Here is an 18992-nt window from a genome sequence, read left to right as displayed (position 1 = left end):
AGTTGTCCTTTTTATTCATTCTGGATGTAGTACAGTGTTTAACACAGACTTTTTGTTAAGACGGGTGAGTTGTAGGTGGGTGGAAGCCCGTATTGTGACCCAAATCTTTAGTATTCTCCCAAAAACAGCCAGGAGCCCAGGAGCTTACTGAGAAGTGTCAGATGGTACGCCCAGATACAAGGGGCTGGAGAAGAACACTGTACTGGATAAAATGTAGTCAATTTCCTAACACAGCATCCCTCCTTCCTTGTACATCACAATCTATGTCCTTTTAGGACATTCTGGGACTAGGATCCAAGTCAAATAGAGGTGCTGACAGCATATCCAAGACTAGAGGCACTTTTCGGGTTTTTCCAGATTTAGGATTTTACAGGTAAAAGTGCTTTAAATATGGGTAGCTTATCAATTGCATTTCACTTGAATGTTTTAGGGACAATGTCACCTGTAATAAGATGCAAGATGATCTTTGTAAGCTCACATGGTGTAGTCACAATTTTATATTAAGGCTTATTGCCCCCTTGAAATGACCCAGCCAGGCAAATCATGCGCTGTGTAAAATAACCCATGACAGCCTTATTGCCTCTCACTGATTGGTAGACAAGAATCTGAAGTCTGGTTGTATTGTGTGCAGATAAATTTATTATATCCAATTCGTTTTATTATAAAGAATTTACCTGGCACAGTAAAAAGAGGTAAGAGTGTGGTCTTTAGATACAAATTACATATTTTATAATCACATTATTCAAATCACATGGCAGAGATGATTTTGTATTGGGACCGAGACTTGACGCAAAACCCTCAGCTCTCTCATCATTCATATTTAGGGTGCCATACAATTGACTAGAGTACCAGTTACAAATGAGCTTATGCAGGAATCAGATCCTTCATTAAAAAAAATTGTGTAGGCTTATCTGTGAAAGGTTTATAGGTTTCAGTTTAACAAAAATGAACTGATGATGACTGCAGGACCTGGGAGCGCAAGGCAACGTGTCACCCCGACATTGGACATTTGCCCCAGCTTGTGCTGATAAAAGACATACCCCTTGAACCAGAGCGTGTGTAACAGAATCCTGCAGATAAAAAGGAATGTAAGTAGAGACAAGGTTCTGTGTTTGCTACCATTATGGGTACTTGGTGCAGCAAGAAAGCACATTATGAATGTTCATGTGGGTGATGTTGCAGTAAGCGGCCCACCCCAGGTGACAAATGTAAATCCTTCAACAGTAAGCCTGTGGAATTAGAACAATTTAGGATTCTAGCACAACTCAGTTATGACAGGTTCTCTGTAAACCGTTAAAGAATGTGGAAGTTTTCATAGATAACAGCTTTATTTCAGTTGCTTCAGCAAGTCATCCAGCTTGACAGAGTTTTGAAGTCCTGGGTGCTGTAAAGACAAAAAAGAAATTATAATTTAGTAATAAAATGAATACAATTTCTTTTTAGGTTTGTTCAAACAGATGACTCCAATAAGAATGCATAGTTTGGGCAGAACCTGCTCCCTCCACTGTGCTGGATGATAAAACAGTTTTGTATATTGCTGCACTTTTTTGGGTTTAGAGAATGCCTAGATCAGACATTATTGACCTTTTTCACATGGGGGAAACTCTACACACAGAGGTGTCTTCAGGTAACCACTTCCATAATTACTTTATATACAGCTCACAGTACATTAGTGTGGTGGTCAATAGAAAGAATGCCTCTCATATTGATGGCCAGTGAGAAGGTCACCCTTATAGCCATTAAGATTATTTGTGTCACCTAAACTGACCCGAGAGACACAAATTGCTAAACAAACCTCCAGCAACCTCTGAAGGAACACTGGGGGCTTCAAAACTGTTTAGTCCATGTCAAACCACATGGCAACACGAGTGCAAAAATGCATTGCCATGCATGGTGTAAGTAAGGATCTTAGGGGTAGCTGCAACATACAAACCAGAAAGAAAACTATAGCTATGCAGCCTGTAAATATTAAGATACGGTATGCATTCCTTGGGGAACATAATATTTGTATTAGTTCATGACAAAGAAAGGAAAGTTTGATACCTGCAGGCTGAAGTAGGACTATTCTTCCCACAAGAGCCATGCAATTAAGAAGGAACATTTGAGGCCCCTTATATTGCTAAGCTCCTAACGATCCATATGGTTTGTACGTCAGCCAAGATCAACTGCAGCAACAGTTTTTTAATAAGGGGATCACTGCAGTAAATACATCCCAACTCTGCCAACATAAGTTTGTTGTAACAGACCCAAGAATTTATTTTAGGCACAGTAACCATTCCATGAGCCCAACAACTCCTGCAAGCATGTCTACTATGAAATTACTAGGCTAGATCACTGGCAATACTTACTGCAGCACTCAAAGCCTGATCCAAGTCTGCGATAAGGTCTTCTGTGTCTTCTAAGCCAACAGAGAGGCGGATAAGGCAGTCATTTATATTGAGTACAGCCCGGTCTTCTTCAGGGACAGAGGCATGTGTCATAATGGCTCTGTAGGAAAAGAAAAAACGAGACATGTCAAACTCCAGAAAATACATAACTAGGTCAATAATACACACACACACACACACACAGGAGCTGAACAATTGCCCACAGTCAACAGATTCCCATCTGCATTGCAATGGTAAATCAGATTGGTTACTAAGAGTAACTGAAAATCTGCCTCCTTAAATAAAAAATAAACTTTCACAGAAAAGAATCAAATATTGCCGTTCCCAGCCTCAGCACAATTAAGAATCAAATGGTTTCTGGCAACAAAGAAGATTGTGATTTAATTAAAGTCTGCAGAAACATATTGTCTTAAGCTACAGAATGCACTGGTAGGCTTTCTACAAGGTATGTGTTCCTTGACAATATACCATTTGAATGTAATTTTAGATGTTTTAGGACATTTTAATGAAAAAAAGTTGTTATACTTACGGATGCTCAGCCAAACTTTCATATCCACCGAGACTTTCAGCCAGAGAGAAAACCTACAGGGATAAAGTTTAACCATTAACGATTACAACAAATATATATATATATATATATATATATATATATATATATTCACCCCACTTCATGAATTAACTCCTGCTAACTCCTAAACCAAAGGCCAAAGGTCTTGCACACATGGGAGTTAAATCTAGGTCAGCAGATGTTTATTTACCTTTATAGCAAAGTGTAAATGACAATTCTTGAGCAATTTGTTCTTGTTGTGCAAATACAAAAGCCAATGTTTGACAGCAATGTGTGTACACAAGCCCAAAATAAGGAGCTTACAGCCTTACCACAATCATATGTACGTGTTCACATGGGATTTAGATTTGATTATAGGATTGCAAGTAAAGGTTATGGTGTGGAGTTTGCATTCACGTTTTAGTATTTGGCCAGCTTGTAGTTAACCAGAAAATTTGCATTATATAATAAAATACGCTTGATGAGAATGTGAGGCCATCCGACCAAAATTTGAGGCAGAAATTGATCTTTTATTACAATCATATATGAACAACACATCCGCCAACTGATGATTTAGAATAGGAGAGTTTTTGGATTGGCCCCGAAAAAGCACAGATTTAAAAACCATTGAAATGTTGTAGGGAATTTCAAATGGGCAGTTCATGAAAGCAAACCCACACACATACTATATATGAAGGAAAATTGGATGCCAGAGACTGGTGGGAAGCAATGGCAATATGCAAAGGAGGCATAATTGCAGTATAAAATTGTGGTGGGTAAGGGCGGTCGCCCTATATATTTCTTCACAGTATACAACTATATCTAATGAGATTATTGTAGAATAGATGGGTAATTTTTATTGTGTCTTTATTCAAGTATCTGTTAGCAATGTTTGAATTAGGAAGGTCTAATGTTTGCCCTAAATATATTGAAAGTCAAATGTTAATGGGGTGTACATATCCCCCCTTCCCCATGTCACATATCACATATTCCTAATTATTTTCCAAAATGCCACTAATCCCCAGGTAAATCAATAAACCGTTATTCTGCACAGAGTGCAATGTCCCATAGAATCACATGGCTTGCCTAAAATTTGCCAGTTTTTTTTTTTTTTATTGTTAACTTAGGGTGGAGGAGGGCATATTAGGACACACCATTATTAAACCAATATATAATTCCCTGTAAGCAACACTGTTCATGCACCCAAATTAAATTGCTTTTTTAGAAATTTTCTTTTTGGTGCAGATAGACAATAGACATTACAAGAATTTCTTTTACAGCACAGGGTATAGAAACAAATCACTCTGCCTATAATATTCACACTTTGCAGCATGAAAAGAAGACCCAGCTGTTTTTACTCAATGCAACTTATAACATTCAAGTGAAGGATATAATTGCAGCAACTCAGAAAATAGAAACCAGAATCAACACCTGCCAAAAATTACTTGCAAACTCACGTGTAACCAACTTCTTCCTTGCATACCAAGCTGGATAATTGGTGATCAGCTGTAATCATTTTGATTAGTTCAACATAAAAACAGCTAATTCTGGAGCATTGCGGTGCTTGGTAGTGCAACCAAAAGCAAACAACTTGGCAGTGCCCTGTCACCCATAAAGATCTCAGGGATAAAGTTGGAGACTGGCAGAAGTCAGTAGATAGATGCCAAAAAAGGGTCAAATGTTTTATTAATCAAATAGTAAAAACTAGAATTAGGAAATGGGGACTGTTGGCCACTACTAGGACTCCTTGAATCAGTCCATCCTTCCAGATTGGATGAAAGAATGAAACTTGTTAGAGGGGCTACTATGTGACTTTTGGTAACAGTGAACCGGTTACAAGAATTTATGGCAGAGTGGTCATTGCGTGAATGTGACAATGGTATTCCAAGTGGGCCACAAATGTGTCTTACATGGAAGGGATGCAAGAAGAAAAACAGTTTTGTTAAAGCTTTGCCAAAATGCACCCTAGATCTAGTGGAAAAAAAAATGTTATGGTCCAATAGGACCAAATTCAATAATTTTCCCCTCCATACCAGACCAGAAAGCCATAATAGCTTACCACCATGCAAGAAAGGTGGTAGCACCTGGTTGTGGGGGGGTGTAGCACCTGGTTGTGGGGGGCGTTTCTCTTCAGCAATGAATGGCTCATTTGTCAGGATAGGAGACGAAAATGGATGGAGCAAAATACTGGCAAATGTTCAGGAACATGTGCTGCTGTCTTTTGCAAAGCTGGTAATGGGAAGAAGGATAACCTCCCAACAGGACATTGACCCGAAGCACACGGATGAAAAGGATGAATGTTCTTGTGTGACCTAGTCAGAGCCCAAACTTGAACCCTATTGAAAATCTGTGTAATAACTTGACAATTGCAGTCAAACAATAGTCACCATTCAATATGACTGAGCTTGATCAGTTCTAAAATGAAGAGTGGACAAAGTGTGCAAGGTTAGTGGAGAGGTATCCTTACAGACTCAAGGCTAGAATTATGGCAAAAAATTGTTCTAAAGTACTCACACATGGGATTGATCCTATATCCATCACAGTGAAACTGATTTTATTTTGTTTTTTTTTCCCAGTACAGCTGCTATTGTATCTTTAACTTGGCTGGTATGATTTGTATTGAGTAAATGTAGCTTTAAAAAAAAAAATGCATTTAATTTATGCATTGAATGGGGGATTATTTTCTATAGTTGTACTTCATGTCCACTCCCATGGCAATAGTTACACCCTTCTAACTAGCTTTGCGGGTCCCTGGTACACTGTATACGATTTATCCGACCCAAGCTAGGCTAGAATATGAAGTTCTATAGCTGCGGGATACAAGACAATAAAATATTCACTGTCTGAAGAAATGTTTTCCTATTTATTATGATCAAAGTCATATTTCATGAGGTTTGTAGAACTCCAGTCTGTATAAAAGTTGCTGTAAAGTGATCACTGCAATTAATATTCACCTTCACAGTTTTGAGGAATATCTTGGCGTGTTCCAAGTTGCCTTTGATGTAGAATGTGATCATACCAGATACGCCGGTGCACTGACGCTTGATGAGCTCATATTGTGGGTGGGACGGTAAACCTTAAAATGATTACAGGAGGGTTATAAGAAATGACAAAATAACTGCAAGAAGCAAACTGCAATAATTCTGCAATTACAGACAATAAAGATCTTTGTGAAGAATATAATGGGCTATTTAGAAAACAGAGAATCAGTCATTCCCTCTTGGAAATCTTCCAAGCGATGTGTTTCAATAGTAGTAGTAACTGATTGCCATAAACCTTGTACAAAACTAATCACTTATTTTCCTAATTGGGGCTACAAAATGTCAGAAGCTACGCTTGAAATTTAGAAAATACCTACAAATGTATAAAGCTTTGATTGCAGATCATCATCATTTGGCAATGCTAGTTCCAGTAACTGGCTTCAGTTAGTTAACTAACTGGCCTGGACCAAAAAGACCGCTCAGGAAAGTCCTGATCTACATACAAGACAGAAGGGGGGGCATAACCTTAGGGTTTACCTTCATATTCCTATTTTATGGAGAGTAGGTGTCAATGAATGGCATTTTATTTGTAGAAAACTGAACCAAGCACCACCCCTCCCTTCTCGTTTAGAAATTATGATCCTCATCCATTCATCCCAGTGTTGAACCACTTTTAGCCATTTCCTAACATCATTTGCACATCATTCTTCTGCAGTGGCTGCCCGAGAACTATAGATGTCCATTCTATGCAATGTGTTGGCACAGCTGCCCTTTAGCCCCATCAGTGGCAAGTCATGCCCTGGTCCCCGCTTTGCTCCTGTGCAAGTCCAACCCCAAAAGCTATTAAGCCATTTCTCTATTCTTCAGAATATAATTGGTATGGAGATTGGGACCCCCTTGTACTAACCATGGCCGATATGCAAGTCAGTACAGAAATCTTAGTCCCCCAGACAAACCCTAAACTCCTTATCTGTAAAACCTTAACTAAAGCTACATACGCATGTCCAATGGTTCTCACCCGATATTCAGCTCAGGGCCGATATCGGACGAGAATCTGACGTGTGTCCATCGTCCGAACGACTGTCCTGGTGGATCCACGGACGATGGACAACGAACGATCCTAATGCAAGGAAAGGGGGAGAGTTTGCAGCAGGATGCAGGTCTCCCCTTCCCCTCTTCATAGAGAAAAACGGTGCTGTATGTACAGCACTCGTTCATGCATCGTGCAGTCCTGTGTCGTGAGAGATCCGTTCCAACGAGTATAATTGCATGTGTGTATGCAGCTTTAGGGCTAAATCACAATTAGTTTGTTAGGCTGCCAATTGAAATAAATGTAGACCATGCAAAGCCTAAGGGTACACAACAGTATGCAAAGGTGTTATAGAACACCTTAAAAGTGGACTTTCTACCTGGAAAGATGACTTTGTCCACACGAGGGTCCTTCTCGAGATACAGAGCCACAGCCAGAGCATTGCGAAAATGCTGCTTCATTCGCAGAGATAAAGTCTTTAGGCCGCGGTTACAGAGGTAGCAATCAAATGGGGACGGAATGGCGCCAAGTGCTGAAACAAACAGAAGGTTGTCAGTCCATCATCACACAAATATGTCTGATGTATAGTGGGTGGTTATGTGTAGCCTGGACACAAGAAGGAAAATATTATCTTAATAGGATATCTCCTGCTCTCAAATCCATTAAATGCCAAAGGAATTGACTTTATATTAATAGTATTATCTGGTTTATCTATTCATACAGTAGAGTCCTAGACGCTCTGTAGACCTCAGCTTCCTGAACAGCAAAATGGTTTAGAAATTCAATTGTGCTAATTAGGTCTACATAATTACTGTCCACACGAGTGAAAAATGAATATTCCAAATAGCCAGCAGATGGCAGCATTGTACAAGCATTTTCCGAGCCCTTTGGAGTTTTCAAGTACTGTATCTATTATAATATTATTATAGTAATTATTATGCTGTATTTATATAGCGCCAACATATTACAGAGCGCTGTGCATTCAATAGGGGTTGCAAATGACAGCCAGTGACACAGGAGGAAGAGAGGACCCTGCTCAGAAGAGCTTACAATTATGAATAATATTAATAATACACAGTATTTTTATAGCGCCATCATAATACACAGCGCTGTACAAAGTCCATAGTCATGTCACTAACTGTCCCTCAAAGGGACTCACAATCTAATGTCCCTACCATATTCATATGTCCCCAGAAATTTTTTTAAGCCGGGAAGAAAATTTAGGTGGGTGGCAGCCCCTGTATTGTGACCAAACTTTTTGGTAACCACCCAAAAACAGCCGGGTGGGTGCTGAAAAGTGCCGGGTGGTGCGCTCAGCTAAAAGTGTCTGGGGAGAACCCTGTAATCTAATGTCCGTTCCACAGCGCTGTACAAAGTCCATAGTCATGTCACTAACTGTCCCTCAAAGGGACTCACAATCTAATGTCCCTACCATATTCATATGTCATTATGTAGTCTAAGTTTTTTTTTTTTTTTTTTTTAGGGGAAGCCAAATAACCTAAATGCATGTTTTTTGGGATGTGGGAGGAAACCCACACAGATACGGGGAGAACCTGCAAACATACAGATAGTGTTCCTGGCTGAGATTCCAGTTTGAGATCTAGCGCTGCAAAGGCAAGAATGCTAACTCCTGAGCCACCGTGCTACAATCTAAGAGGTAAGGGAAGAAGAACACAATATCCAAAGCTAAAAACAAATTCATTTGCGCTAACCAATCCTTGGCTGCATTAGTTTTCTTTCAGTTTTTTTTTAAGAATTAGTGTTCCTTTACCCTATCAGTAACAAACTTCCTGTTCTTGGGTGACAAAGCTCACTTACTGTACTAAGTCTGGGGGAAGCAGCGTTGTCACCTTAGAACAGTAAACGTGTTACAGAGGTACAGAATACTTTGCCCTGAATAGGAAAAAAAAAAAAGTTTGTGGTTTCCTAATTCTAACGTGATAACATTGCAGAGTTCACAAGACAGCACCAGATATATGACAGGATAACAGGTAATAAATGCACCACTTTATGTATACCAAATTTACTATTTAAAGCAATAAACTCTTTTAGGTTGTAATCACCAGACTTTACATGGAGCATACAGTTAGGGCATTTAGTAAACAAGAAGTTGCATTTTTTTTGCAGCTGACCAGATTGCACAGGCTGGCAAATTGAGGAAAGCATGAAATCAAGCAGAGCAATAGTGCTCAACAATGATTGACATACTTCAAGCAATCCCAGCCACAAAACTAATTTCTGTACATATAAGAAGTAAGCAGCTTTGGATATCATGGACATATTCTTTATATCTCCAGGCAGTTGCTTGGGGAACCAACTTACCATTCTGGAGGAATTTCAGTCTCTCATACAGTTTGTCACAGTTTACAGAAATCAGCCCCATGACGACATCAGTGTGGCCTATGGGGGAAAAAAAATTATATAGTGACCTTAAAACAGAATTCACAGACCATATAAAATTTTAGAAAAATTAAAATTCAAAGAATAAAATTCCCTATTTGGAGCATTAGGCATTGCACATTTTCACAGAGAAAGCTTCTAGAAAAGAGACAGCTAAAGAAGCAAAGCTTCAACAGTTTATCAATGGTAGTAAGACAAGATATAAATGCAGGACACAGCCAAGACCCTAAGAGTATAGCTCTTTCCTGGCATTCTGGTTTATTAATTTGTTTCATGCCAATGTCTTCCTATAAGAAATGGACATTGCCGGGGAGTAAACCAGACAATCTTAGCCGGGTTAGTGGAACCTGAGGGCTTCTCTGGTGATGGTTAGCGTTTTCTTGACTGAGCAACCTTCTATATGATGGTACCTGCATAGTGCCGGGTTTAAAGCCATTAGGCATAGCCAGTAGTATGACACCAATGATCCTTTTAGTGGTATGGAAGGGAGGAATTTTGGCCAACTCTGGAAAGAGCATTCTTTCTTGATTTTCACCAACGTAAGGGCATTATTCCAACCAACACTCCATGAATAATTATTAACAGGAGTTCCTTGAGACCTGAATTTGTTTAATCCCCCTAGCGGTATTCCAGAGTGTGACTACGAGTGGATTTTACTTGCAAAAAGCTTTAATCCTGAGTCACACTCGTGGTCGCCAAAAACATTAAAAAAAAAAAAAAAAAAAACACTTACCTTGTTCCTTTGGCATCCTGCTCCTCCCTGCAGGTCCTCGGGACACGTCTTCTTCCTCCGATCTTCAGTCGGCGACTAGAGACGTTCTACGGGGTTCGGGCAGGAGGCACAGCGGGAAATTCAAATAACTTTATATTGGGTTCAATACAAAATACCTGTATTGAATCCAATACAAATAAGTTATATATATTTTATACCTGCTACTATACAATTATATTACAGATTTTAGTATTTCTATGCACCCTTGTTTTAACAGATTTTTTTTTTTATTTATTTATAGTTTATTATTAAATTTATTAAGTATTGGACATATTTTGCAGAGTTATGCTTAAGAATTGTAGGCCTACAATGTAAAATAAATTTTCATGCAAAAAAAGTTATGCTTTTTGCATGAAAAAATGGACAGAATTAGAACGCCAGGGGGGTTAGGGATCCTCTGGGGTAAAAAGGTTGAATTTAACCTATTGTAATCAGTCTGCAAGCAAAGTACAAGAGCAGCCTCTAGTGGGCAATGAGCTAACTGCATCCATTTATAAATAAAGTACTTACCGTTCATGTATTTGGTTGCAGAATACATACAGATGTCTGCTCCCAGGGCCAATGGGCGCTGAAAGAAACAAAGTCAAACATTTTACTCGACACGAGAAATAAAAGGCAACATGAAATGCCAGTACTTTATGTGGACATATTATAGGTTATTTATCCACAAAGCATGAATTCGTAATCACCAAAGTATATTGATAAGACAGATTGCTCCATCTGCATGAGGTTACCTGAACATGCACCGATGATGGATAGATTTAAAACCTCCGATTCACTCAATATTTTAGGATACAAGTACAATAAATTAGACCTTGGCTGATACACTCTCTCTGGCTTTAATAAACATATCATTAATCCTGATGCAGAATATAGTAAAAAAAGTAAGCAAAAATTATTCCAGTCTGTTTTCTAAAAAAAATAAAAACCTGTCCTGTGGAAGAAGGCTGCAAAGAAGGACCCTTGTGAACTGGTTGGATGTAGTGGCCCCACTGCCATGTTAGAACTCTGCAATCGCTTGGAACAGGAGCTTGGCCGATTGTAAAAAAAAAAAAAAAAAAAAAAAAAAAAAGGAAGGGTTGAATCAAAAAGAGGCATGTGGAAGCTCTGCAGAGAGACTACTGGTTTGACACTCCTGTGTTTGTATCTGTCTGTCATGTGCAACCCCTATTTAATGTACAGCTCTGCGTAATATGTTGGCGCTATACAAATACCGTTTATTAATAATAAGGTAAGGGTTTTCTACAGCATGTTCGCAAATGACAAATCTTTCTACTGAGGCGATGACTGCTTTTATAAATAAAGTCTTTACACACTTTCCATTTGCAACTGAAAAGTATTTAAGTTTGGTTGGTTGCCCAGTGGTAAACTATATAAAACATTAAAATGAGAAAACAAGATGAGTGCATTTTGGGGACAGGGTCTCTTCAAATGCAAAACGGGGATGGGATTCATAGATTTTACACTACATTCCTGAGCAAATACACTAATTTAATTCTACTTACCTGGAAATATGCTGACATAAAAGTGTTGTCTACTGCCATAAGGACACCTGGGTGTTTGTGAACGATATCGGCGCACCCTTGAATGTCAATAACAGTCAGCGTCGGGTTTGTGGGGGTTTCAATCCACACAAGCTGAAAAAAGAAAATTGCCAAACAAATTATAACAATACCACAGATTATAGACTCCATTCACTAAGCTGTAAAAAATTTTTTTTATTGTTCTGCAGCTCCCACTAGAAGCAATTTAATTGACAGCTCTTAGAATAAATAATTTTTATGATTTCGTACATTGAAAAAAAATACTAGAAGTACTTATAGCAAAACGTATAGCAACTCTTTTGATTACCAATTCATACACAGCACTGAACCTCCACCCTCATCAATGACCTGTAAAAATTTAACAATCACATGGTAATACTTGTGATCCTGAAATCTTCTGTTCCAACAACTCTGGTTGTGATGTTTGATTTGGGGGTGAATCCTCTTCTTGCTTGGTCCAGACAGACCTAAGTAACCACCCCTCCACTGATAGCCCCACATATTCCAATGTAACCCATGCAAGACCAGAAACCAGTTCCTCAGGGTGGAACTATAGTATAGTACAATCCCTGATGAGAAAAGGGCTGCACTGCTGGCTGTTGTAGTGCAGAAAGTTAAGGTTATATGAAACTATTTTACATTGTATACCACCAGCATGTTTCTAACAACGCCCTGTGAACACCTAAGGATTAACATGATGTAACAGATAACAGAGAAGCATGAGCACCCACACAAGTGCTGTATGTTTAGGGACCATAATCCAATCTGTGATACTTACCTTTGTTTCAGGTGTAATTGCAGCCTCCAGGCACTTTAGGTTAGAGCAGTCAACAAATTTCACTTTCAGACCCATTTCTGTAGCAATTCTTCTAAAATATCGGTTTGTGCCTGTCAATAATTCAGATTGATTATATATTTAGTATGGGATCACAATGAACTTATCCAGCATTTGAAGTTGCAATTTTAAATAAAGTAGGACAGTTGACCTGGTGAATGACACCCAATCAAGGCATGCCATTCTCATAAAAAGTAAATAAGCCACATGTGATATTTTAGCCATAGATGTGTAAATGAACAACTGGCTTTCTAGACCTTATACTTGGATACTCAAATGAGATCTCCCACCATAGTTTATGATGAACAGTGGGCATCCATCATAATGGGCACAGCAATGAGGATCAGACCCAAGAACAATGGGTGCTTCTCAGGACAGAAATGGTTGGAAACCCCTCATAACAGACTCAGGACTCAGTGTAAGAATGGCGGGAGCCCCTTATATTGGGTACAGAAGGGGCTTAGACCTTGAAACCAAGCCAGCAATGCAACGTACCATCTACAGTGATAATCTGTTGCAGTGAAATATCTACCTGCCTAGGATTACAAGTCACTAAAATGCAGGGAAGTATTTGTACACACTTTTGCCAATGGAAGGCGGATTTTATTGGGTTTGCCAACTTGCACAATGAATGCCCTCCCAAATGCCAGATTTACCTCCATATACGTCACTTGTACAGATGATCTCATCTCCAGCTTTCAGTAGGTGAGCAATGTTAAGAGTTGCAGCCAAACCGGAAGCAAAGGCCAAACCTGACAAAAGAAAATATGGTATTAAAAAGCTCCAGAAAATAAAAATTATATGCGCTGGGACATTTCTTTATCTCCAGAAAATTGAAAAACAAGATGATCCTTACAGTATTTGGCACCATCCAAGGCAGCGACGGCTTTTTCCAGACAGTTCCTTGTAGGATTCCCGCTGCGGCTGTATTCAAAGCCCTGGAGAGGGAACATGGGAAAAAAACCCATCAGAATTCTGAGCATGTGACATCGATATATCAGACTTTTTTATTGAAAGGCATTGTACTTTTAGAACAAACCATCGTTGTATACCAAACAACTTTACCAAATGCATCCATTAAACTCTTGCCAAAAGAAAAAACAAGCAATGAGGCCAAGGAGAAGGGGGGGGGGGGGATACAGAATGCGGCCAAGTGGTCGGTATTCAAACATGAACAGCAAGGAGGTAGTTTAGGGCTAGCAACTAATTATTATTACACAGTATTTATATAGCGCCATCATATTACGCAGTGCTGTACAAAGTCCATAGTCGTGTCACTAACTGTCCCTCAAAGGAGCTCACAATCTAATATCCCTACTATAGTCATATGTCATTAATCTAGTCTAGGTCAATTTAGGGGAAAGCCAATTAACTTAACAGCACGTTTTTGAGATGTGGGTGGAAACGGGAGTACCCGGAGGAAACCCACACAGACATGAGGAGAACCTGCAAACTCCAACTAATTGTGCAGAAGCTGCCATTGCATAGGAAAGGTCCAAGCTTAGAATATATGAAGATGTAATATCTAATACCCCCTGTTCTGCACACGTTATATGAAGTCACCTGCACTCAAAGAACGCAATCTTACCATGTAGGCGTGCTTCTAGAACATGGTAACTGCAGGTCCAAACTTTACAAGAATCAAGTCTTTGTTCTCTTATAGAAGCCAGAATAAACTCTGCTGTATTTGCAATAATCTGTAGGTCCGGACTGAGAACAAGGAAGGGGTCTGTTCAACCCCTTCGAATCTTCCAGGTATGTAGGTTTATTACAAGGGTTTAGACTGTTCACTTAACAAATTTATTATCACCCTGCAATGGATAACTCACTTAGCTTAACTCACTTAGCTTGATGAACGGGATGAAAATCAATTTTCAATCATATGCAAGCAAAGTGTTACATAACTCACCAAACAAATTAATTTCTTTGCAAGGAGATTATTTACTTTGCTCAGTGAACAATCTAAATATTCTTTCAGTACATGAAGGTTTCAATGCCATAAACAGGTGCCATAAACTATTTACCTGTTGCACTGCACTCATGTAATTACTTTGCAAAAAGAAGACAGCCTTGAAGACGTCCAACATTCATTTACTTTTCTGGGCCTGTGCCTATGGTAACTATGGGGTCCATTTATAAAGCAGTAGGTTAGATTGTAAGCTCTTCTGGTCAGGGCCCTCTCCTCTTCCTGTGTCAATGTCTGTATCTGTCTCATTTGCAACCCCTATTTAATGTACAGCGCTGCGTAATATGTTGGTGCTATATTAATACTGTTTATTAATAATAATTCAAGTGCACCTGAGCCAGACATTGCACACTAAACCATTACCAAATCCTTAAAACACTTAAAATGATCCCTCTTTCTCATAATACTGAGGGTGTTTCTAAGCTGCTAGAAACCAATGGAACCCCTACCCTAAAGTATAGGTTGGGATTTTTGAGAATGAATTCCTTCACATCAAAACCACCTTAAGAGGTCAACCAGTGCTTGTTATAGATCTCTTTGATGTGTCTTAAGATTGTGGAAATGGTTTAATGTTTAATATCTGCACTTTATAGTCTTAGTTCTCTTGGAAATAATTAATGATTTGACAGCAAGGTCACCCTCCCGGCAGTTCAGGTCCGTCAACTTCTACAGACAATAATTAGCTTATATTGCAAAGCCGAGTTGAGCAAAAACCTTTGTATCTGGTCCAGGAGTTCAGAAGATTACATGTTACTATTGTGATGCCAATGTAAAGGAGGCGTCAGTAATGATGATTTGTAGGTCTGCAAATGCTGAGATTTTGCTTTGAAATTAAAAAAAAAAAAAAAATCCAAATGACTCCGGCCAGGCTGGGTATTGAATTCATTATAGGAGGCACTTTACAGTTAATTCTGGAAAAGTTTCGCTCAGCAGTTAAAGGTTGACGTGTGATAACCTTGGGCCAATTCCCAGGCATAGAGCAACAGCTAAACTCTGAAACTATTTATACCCATCGTGTCTTCCCAACACCTGTCCTAGAAGTTACAGATATACTGATGTACACTCAGAACTGCTCAAATGGCAAATAAAAAATTATATTATACCATTACATAATTATAATATTTTTATATACAGCTCTGAATGATAACAGGAGCTTTCTGGCATACAACGAACAAGTTCTGGAGTTTGGCCCCTTCTCGGCCCACACATTACATTTGCAAGTTGTTATTCCAAGCAAGGATTGGCCATAGTGGGCCGAGAAGGGGCCAAACTCCAGAACTTGATATTAGACTTTGTATATTATCAGTGTAGTGCATAGAGCTTTGTATCCATTATCTCAATTAGGGTTCCATAACTAGGGGGGTTCATAGGGTTCAAAGAGATCCGCCAAGGGGTTCCATAATGAAGACATCGGTGCAGTAGATTTATATCGACAGAGTGGTAGCCTCATTGTTCCCAGAAGCGATCACCAATTTTATCCATGAAAGCCAACACACTGCTGCTTCTCGGTGTTATTCTTGGTAGCATCAAGTATCAGATCTAAATTAACCCGGAGGTATGCTTTAAGTTCCCGCTGCTGATCTTGCAACAACATGTGTGAGAATTACCTTGTAAAACTAGTTCCTAGATTGTAAGCTCCTTGGGGCAGGGTCCTCTCCTCCTCCTTCACTGTCTGCTGTTTGCAACCTCCATTTAATGTACAGCGCTGCATACTATGTTGGTGCTTTTTAGTTACCGTTTATTAATAATAGTGGTGACTGAACTTTATATACTCCCCATAGGGACCCCATAGCTCCACCCACTACAGAAATCTACAAGAGGAGGGGCGGATACAAGACTGGTCACCCTGCATGTGAAGGGAGAGCAGCAGTGACCGGTCTTTGTTACAGGAAGTTCCTGCACAGAGGGAAAGTTTTACACTGGAATAATGAACAGATCAAAAAGGATTACACAAAATTGAGGATTCGAGTGAATCTTGTATTTTGATAATTTCTTATTTTGATTTAGCTTTATAACTATATATTTGCTTGCTCTGTTCTAAGGTTAGTGAGGGGAGTTACAGATCCAGGTTTTCCATCAAAGAGATAATCTTTATTCTTTTACTGAATATCTACAATTGCTGATCACACTGATGTACCATAAGGAGTAAATTAAAGAGGAACTAAACTGAAAACTTCTTAAAACAAAAAAAATACACTTACCTTCAATCCCGCAGGGCAGTCCGATCTATCTGGAGGTGTCTTGCATCGGGTCCGGCGTCATCTCGGCATCAGTCCCCGAGCCGGCACGCCGGGTAGCGCCATCTTCGCCTCTTCTTCCAGGTTCTTCTTCCTGCGTCATCCGACACAGGCGCAAGATCAGCAGTGCTCAACCCAGAAATTTTTTTAAGCCGGGTGGGAAGAAATTGTAGGTGGGTGGCAGCCCCTGTATTGTGACCCAACTCTTTAGTAACCACCCAAAAACAGCCGGGTGGGTGCTGAAAAGTGCTGGGTGGTGCACCCAGCTAAAAGGGCCTGGGGAGAACCCTGATCCGGTGACGTAGGTTGCAGATTTCACTGCGCATGCGAGATGCTCGGGCATGTGCAGAAGGAGCACCCAAGAGCCTCCTGGGATTTGTGACGTAGGTATCCCTAACAGAAATTACTTCCGAAATTTCACTTTACATAAAAGGGTAGACAGCATCCCCAGCAACCTCTGGAGGAACCCTAGGGATCCACAGAACCCTGGCTGGGAAACCCCGGTAAATGGAGTCCATAGTCATGGAACTAGTAGCAGTAGAACCCGGTCCAGCCTCATGGGGGAGCTTTTCCCCTGCAGTGACATCCAGTTATTGGAAAGTGCTGATTTATAGTGACTGTGCAGATTACTGTTACATCATACAGAACTATCTATACAACAGCCACGTCACTGGCCATACAGAGGCGGGTGGAAGCTGCTGGCAGGCTATTGTATTGTGCACACAAAGAGGACCTGTCACACATGGGGGACATGACAGCTGATGATGCTGCAGAAGTTCTAGGAGACTGATGCATGTCACACTGACCTGTCTCCCAAATCTAACTATAACCCAAAAAGCACACATGCTGCACTGTAACCCTTTTGTTGAAAGAAAGCAAAATCTAATGATGGATGCAAAATTTGTCCACCATGCTGGGAAATTCTGTATCAGCCAATCATAAGAGGTGATAGGTGGCAGCAAATGATCGGGAAGACGTTCTGTTTTGGATGCGCTGACATGCGTTACAGTAGCAGCGCAGGGGAATGCACATTAGGATCTAATGACAATTCTCTGTTCTTAGGTATGGCACGAATGTGAAATAAAATGCATGGCATTCAGATGGCCCATTTACTTTTATATCAATTATTCAATCCAGAAATTAACAATTTGTCACAATCAGTGCTTATACTATATGTCACCCACAACATGCGTTCCCCATTCTCCTAGTGATTTTACCATGGGCACCCCTTATAGTCTTTGCAATCTGGGCACCCCTGTTGTCATTATGGATCCCCAATTTGTTATATTAAGGTCCCCCCAGTTCTCATTCGGGTCCCAGTGCTGACATTATGGGCCCCCAGCTCCCATTCTGGGTCTCAGCACTGACAGTATGGGCCCCCAGCTCCCATTCTGGCCCCCAGCTCCCATTCTGGATCCCAGCACTGACATTATGGGCCCCCAGCTCCCATTCTGGATCCCAGCACTGACATTATGGGCCCCCAGCTCTCACTCTGGGTCTCAGCACTGACTTAATGGGCCCCCAGCACTCATTCTGGATCCCAGCACTGATATTATGGGCCCCCAGCTTTCACTCAGGGTCTCAGCACTGACATTATGGGCCCCCAGCTGTCATTCTGGGTCCCAGCACTGTAATTATGGACCCCCAGCACTGACATTAGGGGTGCACCCCTAATACTTTAGAAACCCAGCACACTCCCTCCACCTAGAATATAAAAGCCCCCAATTCTCATATCACAGGTCCCCCAACACACGGACAGCCCAGCTCCTCACCGCATGTTCCCCCGGGCTGTGCTGCTTGAAGGTGGTGGAGAGGGAGATGGGGGGCACCACTGCCAAGGAGCTCCATTGCTCCGGTTCCTGCCCGGTGTGAATGGCCTCGGTATCGAAGTGTGGGAAGGGCTCCCGGTAACCCCGTGTAATGCTCTGCTCCTGGTTCTCCATACTGCCAATGTGCCGGATGATGACACTCCGCCCGCCTATATGATCCGAGCTCCACACCGGCTGCGCGGAGATTGGTTGTAGCTGTAGGCGTTTTCCGTGCGAGGAACCAATGGAGAAGGAGGATTTCACCGCACCGCCCAAATATGTGACGTCACAATCAGAGATGAACAATATGATGAGCTGCTATATTAAAGTGCACAGATGATACAGGGGCAGAATGATGCAATAACTTATACAATGCACAACGAGTCAGGTGGAGGGAAGATCCATTAATACAATATAGATATTATTATTATTATTAACCTCCTGGGCGTTACACTGAGGTCTAGATTTCTGTACCAAAAGTGATC

General features: G+C 40.5%; 1 protein-coding gene across 1 annotated transcript; it reads right to left on the bottom strand.

Moving 5' to 3' along the window:
• Positions 1 to 616: 616 nt before the first annotated feature.
• CTH (cystathionine gamma-lyase) lies at positions 617 to 18668 on the bottom strand. Its single transcript, XM_072419469.1, has 12 exons — positions 18472 to 18668; positions 13353 to 13434; positions 13153 to 13248; positions 12440 to 12549; positions 11623 to 11754; positions 10628 to 10685; positions 9268 to 9345; positions 7325 to 7477; positions 5889 to 6010; positions 2917 to 2969; positions 2349 to 2487; positions 617 to 1384 (listed from the first exon to the last, which is right to left on the bottom strand). Exons 1-12 carry the CDS (start codon positions 18640 to 18642, stop codon positions 1328 to 1330), a joined length of 1251 nt encoding a protein of 416 aa, XP_072275570.1. The 5' UTR covers positions 18643 to 18668; the 3' UTR covers positions 617 to 1327.
• Between the last annotated feature and the right edge of the window lie 324 nt (positions 18669 to 18992).

Source organism: Pyxicephalus adspersus, chromosome 8, assembly GCF_032062135.1.
Source record: "Pyxicephalus adspersus chromosome 8, UCB_Pads_2.0, whole genome shotgun sequence".
NCBI classification, from domain to species: Eukaryota; Metazoa; Chordata; class Amphibia; order Anura; family Pyxicephalidae; genus Pyxicephalus; species Pyxicephalus adspersus.
The sequence above is the reverse complement of the archived record's forward strand: the minus strand, read 5'-3'. Positions and strand labels throughout refer to the sequence as shown.